At 35.6% G+C, this 23,148-nt stretch overlaps 3 protein-coding genes and 1 long non-coding RNA gene across 17 annotated transcripts in view; 1 reads left to right on the forward strand and 3 right to left on the reverse strand.

Moving 5' to 3' along the window:
- LOC123679756 (mitogen-activated protein kinase 1) overlaps positions 1 to 17,358 on the reverse strand; it is a 40,998-nt gene extending 23,640 nt beyond the window's left edge. Inside the window, exons 1-3 of the mRNA XM_045617224.1 lie at positions 17,145 to 17,358; positions 9,823 to 9,949; positions 9,624 to 9,734 (exon numbers count right to left, since the gene is read on the reverse strand). Coding sequence (XP_045473180.1) covers positions 9,624 to 9,734; positions 9,823 to 9,949; positions 17,145 to 17,272 — 366 coding nt within the window. The 5' untranslated portion in view covers positions 17,273 to 17,358. The remainder of the gene's footprint in view (positions 1 to 9,623; positions 9,735 to 9,822; positions 9,950 to 17,144) is intronic.
- On the reverse strand, positions 16,310 to 16,994 carry LOC123679758. Its single transcript, XR_006747423.1, has 2 exons — positions 16,653 to 16,994; positions 16,310 to 16,468 (listed from the first exon to the last, which is right to left on the reverse strand). It is a non-coding gene; the product is annotated as an uncharacterized LOC123679758 (long non-coding RNA).
- Positions 17,359 to 18,017: 659 nt separating the features above from the next.
- On the forward strand, positions 18,018 to 20,300 carry LOC123679761 (splicing factor 3B subunit 4). Its single transcript, XM_045617241.1, has 4 exons — positions 18,018 to 18,172; positions 18,263 to 18,346; positions 18,408 to 18,682; positions 19,379 to 20,300. The coding sequence occupies exons 1-4, from the start codon at positions 18,139 to 18,141 to the stop codon at positions 20,135 to 20,137; spliced, it is 1,152 nt and encodes a 383-aa protein (XP_045473197.1). The 5' UTR covers positions 18,018 to 18,138; the 3' UTR covers positions 20,138 to 20,300.
- The window catches only part of LOC123679759 (CAP-Gly domain-containing linker protein 2), a 37,972-nt gene continuing 35,112 nt past the window's right edge, over positions 20,289 to 23,148 (reverse strand). For all 14 annotated transcript variants that reach the window (XM_045617235.1, XM_045617238.1, XM_045617236.1 and 11 more), the window contains one exon: positions 20,289 to 20,455. In XM_045617235.1, coding sequence (XP_045473191.1) covers positions 20,409 to 20,455 — 47 coding nt within the window. In that variant the 3' untranslated portion in view covers positions 20,289 to 20,408. The remainder of the gene's footprint in view (positions 20,456 to 23,148) is intronic.

Genomic DNA, 23,148 nt, shown 5'->3' on the forward strand with positions numbered 1-23,148 from the left:
AGGTAGGAAATAGGAAACACGTAATTTGACGTTAAACAAGGATGCGCTTGGGATAACCTCATTAATGAAATAATGGAATAGTTAATTAAACTTAGCCTCAGATAATAGGGCCAGATTTTCTTCCTATGTATAGGTACCTAACTTCGGTAGGGTTAAGACCCATTTGTGAACATGCGAATTCAATTTATTCGATCACTCTCTCCCTGCTATTTCAAAGAGGAATCTCTTAGATTCTGTGTTGCTACAACAGAGTTCTCACCTGTCAAGTTTTACATAGAATTAAGATATCTAAAATACACGTGTCTCACTGATTAAATTTTGTTTGAGATAATTCTAGCTGAGATGCATAGAATCCCTGGTGTGTGTACTGATTCGATTTTGTTTCAGACTTTTTGAGATATCCACCTGTTGCTTTGGTCTTCTGCTTCACCAGAGTTCTGCAAGGTGGCGCTCTTCAGAAATTTTCGAATTCCCTCTATCTGCATGGCACCGTTTAAAAATGGAATACTGATTTTAGACTTTACGATCTTTCACAATACATTTTAATTCAGTTCCTATCGAATTTTAATTAAATGAATGGAATATAATGACATAGTATAAAAGATTGTTACGAGCATAGAATATAAAATATTATTGTTCTTTACTCGAAGGTCACTAGAGCCGAGAATCGAAAGAAATGTCAAATATAAAAAATGTATGCGCCATCTGAAACAGACGCGATCCCTCGAAATCAAGTGGGAATAAATCTGAAAAATCACCTGTTTTGTCTGAAAGTTTTAAAGGTATAAGTAGGTTTTCTGTGCTTCTCAATTCTATCGACTCGCTCGGCATGGGTCCCTTTTCTTCCTTAAGGTGGCGCTATAAAAAGAATTGGCCAATCAAAGGCATCATTTTAAAATTTCCATTTGTTCTGTCAATAGTTGATCGACTTTTGATTTAACCTCAAAACAACATTGACAGAAAATCGACGTGAGCGCCATAGAAAACGATGCAGAAATCAAGTGAAAAGGGACCAATACCACTAAAATCCAAGAAGGCTAGTCCCTTCAAAAGTCGCCAATTTAATCTCAAGGTTTTTCAGGAGTAAGTGAGCACACCAGTTTTTTAGACATCTTGCAGATAATCTTCGTTATTTTCGAATTCCCTCTATCTGCCTGGCGCCGTTTAAAAATGGAAAACTGATTTTAGACTTTACAAACTTTCGCAATAAATTACAATTCAGTTCCTATCGAATTTTTAATGAAATGAATGGAATATAATGACATAATAGAGAAGATTGTTACAAACATAGAATATAAAATATTATTGGTCTATACTCAAAGGTCACGAGAGCCGAGAATCGAAAGAAATGTCAAATATAAACGATGTATGCGCCATCTGAAACAGACGCGATCCCTCGAAATCAAGTAGTTATAAATCTGAAAAAATCTCCCGTTCAGTCTAAAAGTTTTACAGGTATAAGTAGGTTTTCTGTGCTTCTCAATTCTAGCGACTTGCTCGGCATGGGTCCCTTTTCTTTCTTAAGGTGGCGCTATAAAAAGAATTGGCCAATCAAAGGCATCATTTGGAAATTTCCATTTGTTCTGTCAATAGTGGATCGACTTTTGATTTAACCTCAAAACAACATTGACAGAAAATCGACGTGAGCGCCATAGAAAACGATGCGGAAATCAAGTAAAAATGGACCGATACCACTAAAATCCAAGAAGGCTAATCCCTTCAAAAGTCGCCAATTTAATCTCAAGGTTTTTCAGGAGTAAGTGAGCACACCATTTTTTTAGATATCTTGCAGATAATCTTCGTTATTTTCAGTTATAGATTACTAGTGAAATGAGCAGACATCTAACCAGAAATATAATTGTTACAAATTTAATTCCAATAAACTTCTATAACCGTTCTTCGTCACGTGCTCCTCTTTGGAGGTAATGGTGCACATGGCAGGGACCACTCAGTTGCCATACTTATGATTCCGCCAGTGATCTCGGTATGAAACAGTGCAATCTTCTGAGAGAGGACGCACCATATTTTTTCTAGGAAAACACTTCGATAGATATGTATATAACCTATAGATATTACGTTATTTTCCAAGACCATGAAGTATTTCCTCTTGTAGCCTTTTCGAGATTGAACGTTTAAGAGTTGCAAGACAAATTTCTTTAACCTTCAAATATGGTATTCCTATCAACAGAAAAATTAAACTAATTTATTTTTTTGTTGGCATCATTATCTACGGGTACCAACATACAAATTTCAAGAACCTCGAGCCCTTTCCTCTCAACTTCATCGAGTTGAAAGTCAATTGGGAGGTTTGTTGCTTCTGAAAACAAGGAAAATTGAGTGATGTAATTTCCCCGAGGCAGGGATGTTCTCTCGGAAATTCGCAGGATGATTTTCAATGCGGCAGGTGGAAATTTTCCGACAAGAATAAACATTTTAGTTTGGAGGGGGAGGGGCGAACAAGTGACGCCGAATATTAACTTGAATATGAATAATGGAGAATTCAATGGAATAAGATTATATTCGCTGACAAAGGCAAGAGCGTAGAGGCCCAAGAGAAAGAGCTTGGAGTGAATCTGAAAGAGTTCAACAAAACCAAGAATAAAGCTACATTTATATAACTATGATAAATTGCTAAATTCAGTTACTCATGAGAAAATTGGAATTATGCAAACACAACACGCACCGTATATTCTGAAGAGATGAAATTTTGAAGGAACCATTTTTGTCTCAACTAGAATATCCAAACCAAATTTCATGAAAATAGGACAAAGAAATAAAATAGACATAGAATTAGGAAGTCTGAAATACTGGTGCTTTTCCAGATTAGATTTTGTTGAAAATAATTCTGGCGACCCTCTCGGCATAGTTCCCTTTTCCTTCCTTAAAATGGTGGTATAAAGAGAATTGTCTAATTAAAGGCATTGTGGGGACAAAAAGCAATTAGACATAATGTCTGTGCCTAGCCGAATTCGTCGTAACAAAACTTGAGATAAATATACCTGCATTAGTGTAACAATGGTCTTTCGTGGTACTCATTCATAGGGTTCTCAAAGAGATACAATAGAGAATATCTTTCCCCTACCCTATTTAGTGTGCAGGCACCATGATACCATTGCGCATGCATACTACTTAGAGAATAAGAAAAGGAAGAAGAAATTCACGCTGTACAATATGATTGTTTAAGACAATTCTAGAGACCCGCTCAGCATGGGTCCCTTTTTTTCCTCAAGGTGGCGCTTCACAAAGAATTGACTAAACAGGATGCGGAATTCCTCAGATTTTGCCCCTGCTCTGAAAAATCTAAGATCATTTTACTGTGCTGGAATAATGGATGCATATATTGATACTTGATTTCAGTATCATGGATAGCAAGAAACCTGTAGATCTCCCACTTCCAGAAACAACCTTAACCCAGCACCTACGAGTGATGACCCTGTATGAAACAGAAGCTAAATTTGCCGCAGCAGAACCAATTTGACGCCTCGCGATGAAGCTGTGTCTGTTCTTATATTACAGCTACCGCAATTTGACGCAACCGTCCTCCGACGCTGTCAACCGAAAACCAATTATCCAGCTTTTAAAATCTCTTCCCGTCTTGTCAGAGTTCGGTTCGGCACGCAATTTTGCGCACTTCAAACAACTAGCTTTACGAGACAGTTTAGCCATTACGCGTCAAGTCCTTGACCAAGAAATTATATGCACTTTTCTATATTTTCATGTAAATGGGAGTAGCTGAATTTTATCACTTTCTTCCTTAACATTTATAGGATGAAGAGATTTTTTCCAGATTGTTTAAGACGAAAGGTAGGAACGTTTTACAGACTCGAAGTTCTTTCTGGCGAAAATACATATATTCGAGGGCTAGAGTAAACAAGTCGTCGCGTGTAACCATTTCCGGGTCAAAATTCAAAAATTACAGACGAAATGATAAAAAAAAAGAGAAGCAGGAACAACTAGCTTTACGAGACATTATACCAATACATCATACGCACTTCTCTATATTCTCTAAGAGAATGATGACTGAGTCCTTTCTGTCTAAAATATAGTCGAGAGCTAGAGTAAACAGGTTCAAAGTCGAGACAAAACGAAAGACGACGAAAATTGATGAAATTTATCATCAACAACAAGCCTAACTTTGATAATAAGAGTCTTACTGCATGAGACACATATGTGCATACCGTAATTTAGGCAAGCTAATTCTATTATGATTATAAATACGCACCACCACAAATCCACCCTCATACACGTCACGTGTGAAGGTGGGAAATAGGAAACACGTAATTTAACGTTAAACAAGGATGCGCTTGGGATAACCTCAATAATGAAATAGTTAATTGAACTAAGCCACAGATAATAGGACCAGACTTTGTTCCTATGTACCTATATTCGGTAGGATTAAGACTAATTTGCGAACATGCGAATTCAATTTATTGTGTCACTTTTTTCATTCGAATTCAAAGAGGAATCTCGTAGATTCTCTGTTGCTAAAATAGTGTTGTCACCTGCCAAATTTTACATAGAATTAAGATGTCTGAAATACTGGTGTATTTACTGATTAGATTTTGTTTAAGATAATTCTAGCGACCCGCTCGGCATGGGTCCCTTTTACCTTTTCTACCTTAAAGTGGCGCTATACAAATAATGGAGTAATCAAAGGCATCATTTGAAAATTTTTATTCGTTCTGTCAATAGTGGATCCACTTTTGATTTAACCTCAAAACGACTTTGACAGAAAGACGACGTGAGCGCCACAGGAAACGATACGGAAATCAACTGAAAAGGGACCAATACCATTGAAATCCAAGAAGGCCTTTCCAAAAATCGCCAATTTCATCTAGATGTTTTTCAAGAGTAAGGTGAGCACACCAGTTTATAAGGTATCTTGCAGAAAATCCTTCATTATTTTCAGTTATAGATTACGGATGTCTAAAATACTGGTGTGTTCACTGATTAGATTTTGTTCGAGATATTTTTAGCGACTCGCTCTGCATGGGCCCTTTTTCATTTTCTTCCTCAAGGTGGCGCTTTACAAAGAATTGACCAAACAGGGTGCGGATAATTCTCAGACTTTGCCCATCCTCTGAAAAATCTAAGATCCTTTATTGTGTCAGAATAATATAATGTTTGTTTATGTTTATAATAAAAGCATAGATTGATTTCTGATTCCAAGATAACAGATAGCAAGGAACCTGTAGATAGCCCACGTCCAGTAACAACCCTGTATGAAACAGAAGCTAAATTTGCCGCAGCAAAGCCAATTTGACGCCTCGCGATTGGAAACCCTCTAATAATCGCTACGATGAAGCTGTGTCTGTTCTTATATTACAGCTACCGCAAATTGACGCAACCGTCCTCAGACGCTGTCAACCGAAAATCCAGCTCTTAGAATCTCCTCCCGGCTTGTCAGTTGAGGTGTTCTTACAATTTCAAGAATTGCTTACACAGGTCATAACTATAATTCAAGATACATAGGTACAAAATGACATGAAACTCATAAATAATAAATAACAAGAATCTGTCATAATTACACTGATCGCGCTACCTACAATTGACTTAAAGAAGCGTAACTTATATTCTCAAAATTGGCAAAACAAAATCTAATCAGTCCATACACCAGGTTTTTATACATCTTATGTGTTGCTAAAATAGTGTTGTCACCTGTCAAGTTTTACATAGGATTAAGATGTCTAAAATACTGGTGTATCCACTAATTAGATTCTGTTAAAAATAATTCTAGCGACTCGCTGGGCATGGGTCTTTTCTTCCTTAAGAGGGATTACTACCACGTGGCTTTCCGCGTATCAGTCAAACTTTGGTAACCATTAATTTACCCCCTGGCGCTCCTGCGATGACCAAACTTGGTAGATCTCCCACGTCCAAAATAACCCAGCACCGACGAATGATGACCCTGTATGAAACAGAAGCTAAATTTGCCGCAGCGAAAGCCAATTTGACGCCTCGCGATGAGAAACCCTCTAATAATCGCGACGATGAAGCTGTGTCTGTCCTTATATTACAGCTACCGCAAATTGACGCAACCGTCCTCAGACGCTGTCAACCGAAAACCAATTATCCAGCTCTTAGAATCCCTTCCCGGCTTGTCATCATCGGAATTCGCTTCGACGACACGACATTATGCACCCGGAAAAAGAATCGGAGGTGGCGATATTACAAGAACCCGATCGGTTTCCGCCTCCTACCCCTAGAAATCCAAGACTGTTCCGTCTATGTAAGGAGGGCCATTATTATTCAATACGCAAGGGTTGTCTGAGCGTTATCGAATGACGCGAGTGAGAATAGTTTGTGTATTATGAGATTTTCGAGTAGCCGAGCGAACGGATAACGTTCTCGCATCGTGGAAGAGGATATTGCGGAAAAAAGTTGGGTTGGGATACGTTTTATATGTATTGGGCCAATTGAAACGTTCCCATTGTGAAGATATCATCTGAAAGTGTACAGGGTGGACAAATAATCGGCTATATCTCAGGATCCACTCATCGTAGAGACTTGCGGTAAAAAATTTTACCACTAAAGTGTACAAGAAAACACACTGGAAATGAATTTGAAGTCCATACCTCTACCGCAAGAGGGCTTAATAGCTATTGTCGAAAAGAAAAATGAATTTTACTCGAAAATGTTTCATATGAAGTTGAAGGAAGAATATCATCACTGTAATCCTTGTGAAGTTCTCTATCTTTTTGAATTGTCACTTTCAATTTCACGACATCAAATAAGTGTAGGGGACAGGGAAAAATCTGACTGATTGAAATGCCTGTATTTTCAGTTTGGCTCAACATTTTTGAGCAAATTAGAAGTCGTCTAAGAGATAATATCTTGTTGATTGAGGACAAAATATACTCATGATAAATTTGTTTTTGCTGTTTTCGATAGGGGACGCTAAGTCAGAAGTTCATTGTTTCGTTCATTTTAATCCGTAATTTCAAATGTAATGATAGGATTTTCTCAACAGAAACAGAAATTCCATCAAATTTGCATGAAAAAACCTGAAGGTCGCAAGTTTATTCATGCAAATTTGATGTTTTGATTGAGAATTTTACAAGGATTAGGGTGAGGATTTTTTTTCTTCAACTTCATATGAAACATATTCGAGTAAAATTCATTTCTCTACTCGACGATAGCTATTTTGCCCCCTAGTGTTAGAGGTATGAACTTCAAAACAATTTCCAGTGTGTTTTCTTGTACACTTTAGTGTTAAAAATTTTTGTCTCTACGATGAGTGGATCCTGAGATATAGCCGCTTACCTCGCTTATTTGCCCACCCTGTACATCATATCATTCATGAATATTTGTAGACGAGAAAGCTGTGTGCAAAATGGGGGCCGCGCGAGCTCACAATCAATCAAAAGAAACAACGTGTTAATGATTCTGACCAGTGTTTGAAGCTGCTTGAGTTCAATAAACCTGAATTTTTGCGTCGATATGTGACAATGGATGAAACATGGCTCCATCATTTCACTCCGGAGTCCAATCGACAGTCAGCTGAGTGAACTGCACATGATGAACCGAATCCAAAGCGAGGAAAACACAACAGATAGCTGGCAAGGTTATGGCATCAGTATTCTGGGATGCGCAAGGTATAATATTCATTGATTACCTCCAAAAGGGCCAGACCATCAACAGCGATTTTTATATAGGGTTATTGGACCGTTATTGGATCGTTTAAAGGATGAAATCGTTAAAAAACGACCTCATATGAAGAAAAAAAGGTGCTGTTTCATCAAGACAATGCGCCGTGTCACAAATCAATTGAAACAATGGCGAAGTTGCATGAATTGGACTTCGAATTGCTTCTGCATCCACCATATTCGCCAGATCTGGCCCCCCAGCGACTTTTTCCTGTTCTCAGACCTCAAAAGAATGCTCGCTGGAAAGAAATTTAGCGCCAATGAAGAAGTAATCGCTGAAGCTGAGGCCTATTTAGAAGCGAAAAACAAATCGTGCGACAAAAATGGTATCGAAAAGTTGGAAGATCGCTATAATCGCTGTATCGCCCTGGAAGGCGATAAAAATGAATAATAAAAAAATAGAATTTTGCCAAAAAAATGTGTTTTACTATGGAAGACCGGGGACTTTTTAATTGGCCTGTTAGTTTGTCTATTATGAGATTTTTCGAGTAGCCGAGCAAACGGATAGCATTCTCGCATTGTGGGAGAGGATATTGCGGAAAAAAGTTGGGATACGTTTTGTACGTAAAAGCCCGAGGCCAGTGGTGACCGCTGGAAGAACGTTATGGAAACGGGTGATATTGTATGCCTCGAAGAAATGATATGAATTCCTCATAGAAAGAGGGGAATGGAGTGGAGGCGCTGCAGGCGGGACGCAGCTGACTGAGGGACAAATAAAACGTTTTCTATGAACGTCGAACAATATCTTATTTCAAAAATTCAATACTCCCAAAATAGTGTATTCAGTATCAAGAATGATTTTATTGGCTAAGATCGTTATACATCCTTATTTGGGTTATATTTGGTCTGAATACCGCAGATAGTTTTAGAGCGGTTTCCAAAATTTCAGATGACCAGCTTCGTATATACAGCTTGACACTGGTCATTGGTCAACAATATTTTTCTTCGACAGAATTTTGGAGGTAAAAAATGGTTAATCTCTTGTAATTTGCAAGCAACTGAAAGTTCATAATTGCTCTAAAGGGTATTTGTATCATAATTAAAATAATAACGTTTTGAATGTCGGATATCATGGAAAATGCTAATAAACAATAATATGGAAATCAAAATGACAAGACGAGCGCGAGAGGTAACCGAACTTTACCAGAATAAAAGTACGGTTCTCAGAGTAATAAACATAGATAGAAGGAGCATATGTCATTTTCAGTAAGCAAATTTCGTCCCCAACATGAACTATCAAATTTGACATGAAGCGCGCGGAAATGAAAACATATCAGTGATACGATATTTCACTCAATTCGCGAGTTTCTCCACAAAGAACGCACTTCTTATGTCCCATAGTGAATGAACGTTGCATATTAACTCAAAATATATTGAAATAAATACCTAAATATATCAGAAATTTAGAAAACAAACTTCAAGCGCGCCAAATGACGTGAAACAACCGATGACACTAGTATAGCAAAAGTTGTCAAACCTTGGATTTCAGCAGATAGATACATAAAATAATTAATATTCTGCAAAGTATAAATTCGAAAATTAGGAAAAACATCGTATTCCAAATATTCCAATTTGCATACTTTATTGAGAATCACACAAATAAATGTATTCGATTCAATATGATATACATTCATAACGATATAGAAAATTGTGGATTTGAAAATATATCACAATCCGACAACGTAATCTAACCATGTTGGGGACATGTAAAATTGTATTCTCTATCTATGTTTATTACTCTATGGTCTATAATATGAAGAAACCCCCTAATATTCTTAGGCCTTTTCTCTCATCCTTCAATTTTTTGTGATTTAAATTGTCATCATGTGTTGATGAAGGACACTATAAAATTTATTGTTCCTTTCTGGTTCTTTTCTTTTTTGTTTTCAGATTCAGTTCATAATATATGCACCGTTTTGTTGCATGAAAAAGGTTTTGTTTGAATGAAATGTTGCCCGGTTTGGCAAATGTTCTCACCTGTGATTTGAGTAACTTGTAGAGATCCGTTTCCATCAGACACTGAACTATGTACACATCCTTCATAGAGTCTATCGTAACCGCTCTCAAGATATCTCTTATATCGATGATCTGCAAAAATGAAATCAGAGAATTAGATCTTTTGTTTTGATGTTATTTGAAATTATAGAATTTTCACATATGTATACAAAGTACTTACATTTTCATGCTTAAACCTTGTGAGTATCTTGATTTCCCTGAGTGTTCTTTGGCAATATGTTTGATGTTCGAAAGGCGATATCTTCTTAATTGCCACTTTTGTGTTAGTAACTTGGTCGAATGCGGACCTGAAAAGATCAGATATAACGTTAGGTATTTCTACACACTGAATTTTCAAATGAAAAAAAAAAGTTGAAAGTGTTTTCCTAATTATCGGTTCTTGATTTTCGTGATGTTCAGCTGCATGAGAATTTTCTATGCTTATTGTCTACGGTTTGACAGTTGAGAATGTCAAACTGTATTGACATTTCTGTTCGGTGAGGTTAGGCAATTCATCAGGAATCGTTAAACTCCAGAACAACGCTTCCAAATTGTGGAAATGTACTGTTCGCGAAGTTCACAGAGCACTTTGTCCATTTTACGTCAACATAATCGGCCTAATAGGCAAGCAACTCGTACATCAACAAGACAAAGAAATGTGCGCACCAAACAGAATATTGCTGCTATATAGCGCGAAGTGGTGAAGAAGACGCAGAAATGTCGATACGTCGCAGTTCTCAACTTATTGGCCTTTTTAAAGATCTTGCTTTGCCTGCAAAAATTAAACTTTGAAACTGGTCGAAGATTTTTACCATAAAATTTTCAATTTGTCAATAAGCAAAATTGTCTTATACAGGGTGATTCACCGGGATGGCCTATTAAACGTTTATGGAAAACTAATCATAATTTTGAGCTGAAAATTTGAAAAATGGGTAACAAGCTAATGATCTTTCTCCATAAATATTTTCAGATCTCCACAACTTCCGGTTATACCGGAAACAGACTACTACTTCCTTATTTCAAATGACACACCCAGTATATTATTGCTTCATTAGATAGCTTTTTGGATGGCAATTTCGGCAACATGCCATACCTTGGGTAAAAACTCAACAGTTCATGAGTTATTGGAATTCTTATAAAAAAAAATTGTGGCGATGAGGACCCAAACTTTTTGGAATATTTCAGTAGAAAAAGCTTTTTTTGGCAACCGTCCGGGAAGTGCCCACATCCCGGACGCTTTTTCTCTGAGAAAGTAGCATTTCCCGGCCTAGTCCGGAAAGTACGTACTTCCCGGACTAGGCCGGAAAAGAATCATAGAATCCATAGCAACCGAGATAACGGCTGACAGTTCATATGAAATTAGTTGTCAAAAATTCGCATGTTTTTTTATCGCAATCGCAATAAAAAATGGAAAGCAGCAGCGATAGTGTTATTTTACATGGTTGCGGAAAAATATTGTACGCAACACGCCCGAAAATGGTTTTTTTGGACTCACAGACTTCCAGGACGAGCGTAAGCGACGCTCGTCCTGGAATTTTGTCTATTCGTCCAAAAAAACCCTATTTTCCGGACTTGTTACGTAAATTACTATTTTCGAGAAATTTTTTTTTCGATTCTGCAATTACGTAGTATTATAAGACAGTTTGCGGTTTGGACCAAAAATGCGCAGAAATTGCCATCAAAAAAGCTATCTAATGATGCAATAATATACTGGGTGTGCCATTTGAAATAAGGAAGGAGTAGTATGTTTCCGGTATAACCGGAAGTTGTAGAGATCTGAAAATATTTTAGGGAGGAAGATCATTGTCTCAAAGCCCAATGTGCAAATTATGCTCAAAATTATGATTAGTATAATCGTCTAAAAGGCCATCCCGGTGGATCACCCTGTATGGAGCAAAGACCATCTACTCTCCTTGGCCAAGAATTGTATTGTAGAACACACAGACCGACAGAAACACACGAAACCAAATCAAATCAGAGCCTCAATTTTTTTTCAATACCAAAGTTCTCACAAAGCTTTCCATTACCTTCATCAGTTGACGCTCAATTAAAATAACACAAATTCCTCCAGTTGAAGCGACATCTGCACGTCAGCTTTGGCGCTCATATAGAGCCTTCTAATTAGACTGGCGAAACGTCGACTTGTTCCGGACAAACCGGAACAGGGATTTATCGAAAAACCGTACAGAATATGGTCCTTCCGATTCCGCCAAACCAGAAACTCCCCAAAGGATACAGATATAATTAGGCGCAAAATCCCTTTTCATCGGCCGGCTGTCTTCCGTTCTGAGCCGGATCCGGACAACGGAATCGGGAGATATTGAAGTCACGTTTCCAATAAATAGAATTGTTTCCTCCTCGGCGGCGTCCGATATACGGACGTATATACGCCGGTAAGGTTCCGCAGTTCGTTATTCCATTAATGGGATGCTTTTCAGATTTTAGGATCCCTTCGTGTAATGAAGGAATGAGATACTTTCCAAAATAGGTGGTTTCATTTTGATATTAAAAAAGACGAGTATAAAGGATACAACGTTGAAATATTCAAGTGACGTATTCCTGAGACAATAGAAAAATAGGCTTTATGAACTTGATTCCGGAAATGTTTCGTTTCAGAGTAGGGATTCATCAAGCCAAATAGATTGACATTTTAAAATTTTAAAATTAATGAAAGGAATCATTCAATGAGACACATTTTTTCATTTGTGAGGTTACTTTGCTATTATGAAGGGAAAATAAGGTTATTAAAATGACCTGTACGACTTCTATAAACTCAATGATTTCTATCAACCCAATTTTACAACACTTTTCACATAAAGGTAGGGATTCATCAAGCCAAGTTACTTGACATTTTAACCAACTACTCGACTTGAAAATCTAGCTCGTGAAAAATTACATACTTGAGCTTGACTTGACTTGATTATAGATATTTATTGCTTGACTTGATATCAAGCTACTTGATATTACTTGAACTTGATATGCACGCGCCGCACAGCATATATTTCTGCAATCTCGTGCGCGCTTAAACTAAACAAGGGGATTCCTCGAACGCCGAGAGATTGAAGCATTCGCCAGTGTGACTTTATTAGTAGTTTTCTCACATTTCTATAAAATCTATTGGTAGATTTTGGTAGTTTCAGAAATATCTTTCCAAACTTGGCCAAAATGGCCAAGGATTTTTTATCAACGCCAGCATCTTCCGCTCCTGTTGAAAGACAATTTTCCAGAGCTGCTCTTACAGTTACAAAAACCCGCTATAGGTTAGGCGACAAATCTATAAGATGCCTCATGTGTCTTAGATCCTGGATGGAATATTATGAAATTAAACAAAGCCTGGAGGTTTCTCAATATCAAGAAACTTAATTTTTCTATTATTTTTATTTTGTTATGTTTTATAGTGATTTAATTTATGCTTCTATTTCAAAAAAGTTGATATTTTCGGTTCTTTTATTTATTATTGATGTGACACTACACAATGATACTGCTAAAAATCAAGTAGCTTGATATGATTCAAGTACTGCAACCGATACGACTAAAGTTCAAACCCCAATACCCTCATACGAACTCGAAAAAAGTATGGTGCGTACAAGTCCAGACAGACCAAGTTTGGTAAACGGTTCTTCTCAGAACCAAACAATCGGTCGTTCTCAGGACCAACACCCTGAAGACGGCAGGAGAATGCTTGCCGAAACGTCGGAAAAAACGAACTGCACAGATGATGAAAACAACCCAATAAACTATCTAAAAAAGAAGTGTTCTATTCGACATCAAAGTTATTGCACTAAAATCTGCACCATCCTGTATTTTTAAAACCTATTGTTCTCGAGTCAGACGTCGATATTCGAGTACGGACGAGACGGCAATTCTAGCGTTTATTATTCGATTAATTGCGGAGATTGAACAGTTACGCCGCTGGCCGTTGGATTCGTCCGAGGATACGCAGTCCCATTTCGGCAATAATGGCGTGGTTAGGACTGCTGATCGGCGGCCCTAGCTGCGAGGGTAATAGGTTCGATTCCCGCATGGACTGGGGGAGCTAATAGGTTTTTACACCTTTGTTCTTAAGAACACGATTCATTTATGTTGACGACTTCGTTAAATGAAGGTTTTCCAGTTGGAGGTTTCATTTTGAATACCCCGCTAATTGTACAGCTGTCACTTTTGAAGTTGTCGTATTTTGACAGTTGACAAGTTAAAACTAAGAAGCATAGAATCCCTGGTGTGTGTACTGATTCGATTTTGTTTCAGACTTTTTGAGTTATCCAATGTTGCTTTGGTGTTCTGCTTCACCAGAGTTCTGTAAGGTGGCGCTCTTCAGAAATTTTCGAATTCCTATCTGTCTGGCGCCGTTTGAAAATGAAATACTCATTTTAGACACTGCAAACTTAAATTACAATTCAGTTCCTTTCGAATTTTAAATGGAATGAATGGAATATAATGACAGAGTATAGAAGATTGTTACGAACATAGAATATAAAATATTATTGTTCTATACGTTTATATGTTTCATTGTAATTTCATTATGTGAATTAAATTTTATGACGTCACTCTTACCGCAGAATTGTAAATTTGCATTAAGAAATAAAGGGATTATTATTATTATTACTCAAAGGTCACGAGAGCCGAGAATCGAGAGAAATGTCAAATATAAACGATGTAAGCGCCATTAAAAACAGACGCAATCTCTCGAAATCAAGTAGGTTTAATATATAAATAAATATATAAATCTGAAAATTTTCCCGTTTTGTCTGAAAGTTTTACAGGTATAAGTAGACACACCAAGTTTTCTATGCATCTCAGTTAAAACTATGCCATTCCACTAAAATTAAAACTAAAAACTCTAAAAACACTAAAAAAAGGATAATTAAGGAACGGAAATCGCCTTGTAACTGATGCATTTGTTTTGATGTCAATATTCGTCACTCTTTGAATGACGGGACACTAGCATAGCGTAACATAATTTGATTTATTTCGAAATAATCAATCGATGCTCAAAAATAGTTTACAATGAGATTTATTCATAAAAACTCTTTCGTGTTTCAAAAGGGTCAATGTTTTTCTCAGTTCAATGATTTAGCTATTGTGAAGTTATGAAAAAAGAATTCCTGATGAAGCATTCAACAATCAAATCAGGATTCTCCACGCCTATGGCTCGCACACACAATCGGCTAGCTCGATTGTGATTGGTGACACTTAACTTCCATCTCTCTTGTATTCGGGATCTAATCGAGTACAAATGTTTACTTTCCGTTCCTTCCAAGGTTTATAGATTTAGACAGGTTGTCTCGTAACTTTCAACCAATCAGCGTTAACCATTCGTGACGTCACTAGGTTTACACTTTCAAATAAATAACATTTGATTGTTTTTTCTGATTTGTTTTGGTCGCGTATATCGTTTGTAGCCTCTCCTAAAGAATCTTCAATATCTTCAATCATAAAATAGCTACGATAAAGTATGTCAATGATGGCCAATGGCGATACAGACACTCTATAGACCTTGACAGACACCGGATGACGCGTTACCCCACTCTTCAACCCAAGTTACGAGACAACCTGTGTAATCTACAGACCTTGCTTTCCTTCTATCTATATTCTAAGGGAAAGATAGAACGTTACAACGATACAACAACAGGAGCTTGCTTAAATTCAATACAAAAATGATGAAAATTTTGCAGTATATACTTATCAATACGCCGGTACTATAGAACATTCACCAATTTTATTGGTTCAATTAAAAATGAGTTATATAATCATTATTTTATGGTTTGTAGATGAAATATGCCATTTCACAATAGAAGTGTTATACCCCATTTAATGAGTCCATCGGAAAGTCATTAACTAATGGTGGTTTAATGGGCTGCTTCTTGCAACTGAATTTATAAGTTATAAAATGTATGATCTGGTTTTCCTTTTACGTCGTTATTATAACTATAATTCAGTGAGTAATAGGAAAAAAATATTTTATTTAATTCCTATAGCTAGTGATGAAGAATTTTAAAAATCTCCTCTGTTTCCTCCTCTGTAATTTTTTTTATCGGTTTCAAGAATCTCAAACCCCTCAAAATTCGACCCAATGTTAATGAATTAGTGGTCAAATTCAAGAATGTAAACTCTATAACTCCCGAACAAAAATACCTGAAACCTTGGAACTTTCAGTTTGTCACTTTGTATTGGCATCTCAACAGGTGCTCTCTTAGGAGACATTAAAATATATTCTTGGACTCTCAGATGTGAAGCTCAAATAGATCTTTCAGAAATGACTAAACATGAAGGATTCTGTTTTGTTCTTGAAAAAACATGAATAGTTTCAAATTATTGTTTGAATATTGATTCCCAATATTTGTAAACAAACTATTAAACATTTGATCTTATCAGAATTCATTTTTTTCGATCTGAATAACTTTCTTCTAAATTCTTCTCAAAAACCTCTCAAGGTAGATAAATAAAATCTAATTAGACACTATGAAGCCATTTAAATGATTGCAATAAAATTATTTCATGGTGTAATGATGTATTGTTATAATTTGAACAGCTACATTCTGCCAATAATTAGATAAAATGAACTGAAAGAGGTTATCCCACTTGGTTATCAATACTCATTCCTATTTTCATTTCACTTGAAAGAAATGAATTACATACAAGTAGGTATATGTCTAGGTATTGCAGAAGTTTTAATTTATAAAGGTTTATATGTTCTGAATATTTTTCAAAGAATCTTAAAATGGTTTTCTTTTCACTTTAACTTTTTCTTCAGATTACAATCTTGTGATTTTCAAGTATGTAAACATTGATCCCCTCCGATTGATTTCCATTATTATCGAATACATCTAAAACCTAACACTATTGCTCAAAACTTAACACACAGCATTTTATACACTTAAATATAAAAATACAAAATGTACAGCAGGTAGTACAGTAGAATTATTAATAATTCTAAAAAAATTGATTAGAAGTACATTTAAAATATTGTTCATTAAAATGTAGTATTAGGAACTACATAATGAAATTTACCTAAATCATTGATCCAAATATTGCCAATAATTGCCATTCCTGGTTCTAAATGGTAATAAATATCAACTTTCAGTATTATGAAAGTGAACTTTCTAAAAGATAGGGTATTCTAGATGTTACTTTGTTTGAACACAATAAATACATTGTGTATGTTGTGACATAATTTGATAACTTTTATCTAAAAAACATGTAATTTTAATCGACATTTTATTGAATTAATTCTAGTCTTCAAAATAACGAAAACTTCATCACATCTAATGTATTTGGGATACTGCAGCAGAATGTCATAACCTAATTTTTTCATATAAATTTCGATGAATTCTACTTCAATTAAGTACAAACGTTTCAAATGACATGGAGAGTAATCCACCAAAGGAAGATTATAATGGAATTTGGTTATCTCAATTCATACAAATTTACTTATCTTCTAGGGCGTGTAGGTAAACACAAAACAAAAATCCTGAAGTTGGATAAACAAACTATTATACTTACACGACCATTCCATAAGCTCCCTCGCCGATATATGAAAGGTTGGTATATCTAGGACCTACTTCAAAAATTTGGCCTTTCACAATTTCAGCATTTGGATTTGCATTTGAGGCACCTGTGGCTTCCGCCATTTTCACGATTTTCGCGAAAAGAAGGACTAACCTCAGGTATTATAGGTCCAAACTTGAGAACTGGCAAACTCAAACTGGAAATAATGCAATAGCTAAAGGGAGCAAGAAGATGGAAAATGACAAGGATAGAACAACTCGGAAGATTTGCAAATCTTCAATATATAAATTAAAATAGTTGCATAATTTAACATAATCCCATTGTGAATCAGAATAATTTTCAGATTTTGGTACAATATTCGGCCTAAACACAATTATTTCAATAAACCATTTGAATTCAGAATTGAAGATTTTCACTGTTACTAGCGACATCTTTACTGTGTTATAATAATAAACGGTGAGGCAAATGCAGGTGCCTGTCATATCCAAGATTCAGTACATAAAGAATAATTCTTTGGAGAAACAAAAAAATTTTAACATTCCCGACCACCTCCCGGGTATGAAAGCTGGTCTTCATATTTCCAGGCTGTTAATGAAGTTCACTTCATTAACACAATAACTTCCGACGAAATGAGTTGTTGAAACAAAGATAGAATGTGTATATATCCAAATAAGAAGGCTTGAAAAAGGGTACTGCCCGAAACGTTGCCTATCAAATAACAATTCTATCATAAACAATAAATATATTCAGTATCAACCCTGAAATCAAATTTCACCTTACAATATTATGTTCTGTGACATATATCTATATATATACTTGTCAACTGTCATTGCCGCATAATATAAAACTAACCTTCAACGTTTGTAAGTAGTTTGTGTTGACTATATTGTGGCCGGTTCTATAAGTTATAAAAAGTTTGATTTAATTTTCCAATGTCGAATAGGAAATAGATTTGGTGCACTCATAGGTAGAAATATTCCCATTCACGATGGCTAATGGGCCTATAGCAGAAAGAAATAGAGGTAAGCTGTGCTCTGGTGACCCCAAGAGCCACGAAAATACATTTTACAATTATTGCATCTACTGATATTAATATTTTATTTGAATTTCAGATGCCACTATATATGTTGGTGGTCTCGATGATAAAGTCTCAGACTCATTACTCTGGGAATTATTTGTACAAGCTGGACCCTTAGGTAAAGTATATTTCATTATATTTGGTGAAAGAAGTAATCTAATCGGTGATGAATTTTTCAGTGAATGTTCATATGCCCAAGGATAGGGTTACGATGATGCATCAAGGATATGGCTTTGTTGAATTCATGGGAGAAGAAGATGCCGACTATGCTATCAAAATTATGAATATGATCAAACTATATGGAAAGCCGATTAGAGTTAATAAAGCCTCAGCACACCAAAAAAATTTGGATGTTGGGGCGAATATATTTATAGGAAATTTAGACCCTGAAGTAGATGAAAAGCTACTCTACGATACATTTTCTGCATTTGGTGTTATACTTCAAACTCCGAAGGTGAGTAGTTATTAGTACACAGTTTAAGAAAGAAGGAATAGTTTAAATTTATTATAACTTTAGAATTACTTTATTCATCAACTTGACATCAAAACAACTACTGTCATGTTACATAGGTACCTGTTAAGATGTCTAAAAACCAGGTGTATGAACTGATTAGCTTTTGTTTTGCCAATTTTGAGAATATTAGATAAGCTTCGTTATGTCAACTGTAGGTAGCGCTATCAACAAATTAACTCTCTCTCTCTCTATTACAAATATTTGAATTCATTCCAGCAAACGTTTCGTGTTTTGTTTCACGACATTGCACGATCATATTCGATTACACATCGCTTTTGATTGGTCAGTATCGGGTTTTAATTAATATATCCAATCAAAATCAACGGAAATGACAAGTATGACATTGCGGCGCCGCCACGAACTAAATCTAATATTTTCAATTTGGTCGAATGTCATTCCATTCAAAATTTGACGAGTGCATTCACCATATTTTTAGACATCTTAGTACCTGTGTATCAAATAGTGCATATTTGAATAATATATTTATTCTAACAAAAGATTGAAATTTTTAAACAAAAAATAAAATGTATCACATATTAGTGTCCACCATTACGTCACCATCTCCTTACGTAGGAGAAGGGACTGAGGAGGAGGATTAGTGTTAAATTTAATAATGCAATTTCTCTTGTTTTTCAGATTATGAGAGATCCAGATACAGGAAATTCTAAAGGCTTTGCATTCATTAATTTTGCCAGTTTTGAGGCCTCTGACGCTTCAATTGAAGCTATGAATGGACAATACTTATGCAACCGAGCAATTTCCGTTTCTTATGCATTCAAGAAGGATTCCAAGGGAGAACGTCACGGTTCTGCTGCTGAAAGATTGTTAGCCGCCCAAAACCCGTTATCACAAGCTGATAGACCTCATCAGCTGTTCGCTGATGCACCACCAATGGGTATGATGCCTCCGGGTATGGCTATGGCGCCTCCTCCACCACCAGTTTTGATGGCGGGTATGATGCCTCCACCTCTCATGGCACCTGGAAATATAGCACCACCTCCACCTCCTCCTGTTCCCCCACCAACAGGTTTTCCTTCTGGTATACCTCCCCCTCCTTTACCTCCTACCCAGCCACCTCTTCCACCTGGCGCACCCCCTCCACCTCCTACCTCTTCATCTGGAGCAAATGCTAGACCTCCACCCCCACCAATGCCACCAGGAGGTGGTCCACCAAGAATGATGCCTCCCATGTGGCCAGGTGTACCAGCTCCACCTCCAGCTCCTCCTACTAGCAATGCGCCACCATTCATGGGTGGATTTCCACCACCACCCCCGCCAGGGGGTAGACCCCCACCACCGAATTGGAGGCCGCCACCTCCCAACTTCATGGGAATGCCTGGAAGACCACCATTTCCCCCACCACCAACTAGTTCGGAAGAAAATAGTTGGGGCTAACTTTGAAATTGAATTTCACCAAATGACATTCAACATTCTTGTTTTCAAGGTAGTTGTTATATACTTTGAAATATGTATATACTGTATTTCCTAATGTTCTTTTTTATCAACCATTTGTATTTTCATACAGTTTCTGAAAAATGGAATAAAGTTAAAAATTCGATGTATTTTATTGATTTCAAGCAACAATATCAACATTAAACAAAATAAATTATTTTATCACATAGTTATTATTATTTCAATAAACAATTAAAATTCCTAAAAAATTGATTTAAAATGTTTCATCTTCGGTGCATTCCTGGGTATCATGTCCAAACACTGAAAAGAGAAACTTAGTCGTCAATCTATGTACTTGAGCATTTTTTTATGTATCCCAACCTCAGAGGAAAGAAAAGATAGAGGTGCCCTTAGAAGTTAATAGCGTTGTACAATTGCAACAGTATAATAATAAAATGAGATAACAAAACAAACCTGTAAAATTGACAACTAGAGGTACAGTAAACATTCCAGTAGATTATTCAATTGTTCCTTAATAAGGATTAATATTACAAAAATCGCTATTAAATATAAATGACTTATATTTCAAAATGAAAACTAGCTAGTTTCATTTTTTCTTTAAGAAGTAATGAAGGAAACCTACAAACGTGACTTATAGGTTAGGTTTTCATTTCTGGATGTTTTACACACTATACATGTTTTTCGAGTTTTGAGCATAATTAAAATTAACAATATGTAACTTAAAATTCACAAACTTGTATAAAATAACGCCGATTACAAACGTGAAAGTAAAATGAACAGTTATTACTTAATGCACCTCTAGATGTGACATACAATAACAACAACAAAACGATGTTACCAAATTCACAAAATATGATGCAAAACATCTATGCCACAGAACGGAAGAAAGTTTCTTCTTCCTCAGAATGGCAACGCAGTACATTATAAGTATTTTTAAACAAAAATCTTATAGCGATGTCAACAAAGGCACCTCTATATTTTCTTTCCTCTGAGATCCCAACCCTTGAGCTTGAAAATTGCTCTATAATCAAGGATATAATCCAAAGTATTAGAAAAATTGATTATCTCTTTGTGAAACATTTATCATTTTTGAGTTGGTAGGCATTATTAGTTCTATTTAATAGGGAACATAGTGTGTAATACACTACACAAGATTATCTGTGCACTTGAGAGCAAACAGTTGTCATTAAAGAAGCTGTCAATCTGTTCGTTGCTTGCTCAAAAGACATTTTAGAATTAATAAGTTGAATACTAAAAAAATAATTATGTATTATGAGTTAATTTCTCATTCAAAATGAGCGAAATATACAACTTTTCATACTTTGATAACAATTTAGTTCACTTATCGAAAAATTATCGGAGTATGACCATAATCTAATTTCATTCTGCAAATACAAAAATTTGTATGTGTTTACCACGATTTTACAATGAACACAGTGAAAAATCATTAAACAGTGCATGTTACACTTGCTCCACAAGTGTAGTAGTTAATTTTGTATCATCGAACAGACTTATTATCAATTTTAATTTAAGAAATATATTGGGTGTCCCAAGGTGAGTGGCCTATTAGATTATTATGGAAACTATTGATGGTAAAGATTTCAAATTTTGTGGATAGATATTTGGCCATGTAAGGTACTTTTCTAAAATAATTTCACATTTCCAGTGTTGCCGGATGTACGACAATTTGGCAACAACTTTGTTATTTTGAATGGGACATCCGGTATTTCTATTTTTTTATGATACTCCATAAAATATCAAATCTATTCACTCTTACTTTTCCATCCCTATCTTTAACGGTTTTTGAGTTATTAATTATTTTTCGAAATTTTAGATCAAATTGGCGTATTACGAAAATGACTCTAGTTCGCTCAATATTTGAGATTTAAGTCAGAAATTTTGCAAGTCGTTAGATATTGATCTGATCTGTGTCACTGCTTTTGAATTATGGTTGTCAATAATACAGGACGGACCAAAAAAAATCATCATTTGCCAAGTTACAAAATTGTAAAAAAGTCTATTTTTTCAAATTAGACACCTAGTATATTTTTCAATTTTTGGAATCAGTACAACACACTCTACAATTTTTCTATTCACGTCCCTATACCTATCTCAACTGGATTCCGAGTTATATGCGTTTTATGTGTATATCTTTCTTGAGCCATTATTTATAGAAAAACCTATGAACAAAACACCTGTTAGGCAATAATTGTTTATTTTGACATTTATGGATTGAACAGATTCATTGATATATCGATCTATGAACGACATAGAGAAAATAACAATACAAAAGAAATTAACGCCTATTGAATCAATGTGAAATCTAATAAACGCATATAACTCGGAATCCAGTTGAGATAGGGATAGGGACGTGAATAGAAAAATTGTAGAGTGTGTTGTACTTATTCCAAAAATTGAAAAATATACTAGGTGTCTAATTTGAAAAAATAGACTTTTTTACAATTTTGTAACTTGGCAAATGATGATTTTTTTTGGTCCGTCCTGTATTATTGACAACCATAATTCAAAAGCAGTGACACAGATCAGATCAATATCTAACGACTTGCAAAATTTCTGACTTAAATCTCAAATATTGAGCGAACTAGAGTCATTTTCGTAATACGCCAATTTGATCTAAAATTTCGAAAAATAATTAATAACTCAAAAACCGTTAAAGATAGGGATGGAAAAGTAAGAGTTAATAGATTTAATATTTTATGGAGTATCATAAAAAAATAGAAATACCGGATGTCCCATTTAAAATTACAAAGTTGTTGCCAAATTGTCGTACATCCGGCAACACTGTAAATGTGAAATTATTTTAAAATTGTACCTTACATGGCCAAATATCTATCCACAAAATTTGAAATCTTTACCATCAATAGTTTCCATAATAATCTAATAGGCCACTCACCTTGGGACACCCGATATATCAGCTTGGGAAATCGTTTATTGACCTTGATTAGTTGGGAGCGGAAGATGTGTAAACAATA

The sequence above is a fragment of the Harmonia axyridis genome, chromosome 5 (genome assembly GCF_914767665.1).
Source record: "Harmonia axyridis chromosome 5, icHarAxyr1.1, whole genome shotgun sequence".
NCBI lineage: Eukaryota > Metazoa > Arthropoda > Insecta > Coleoptera > Coccinellidae > Harmonia > Harmonia axyridis.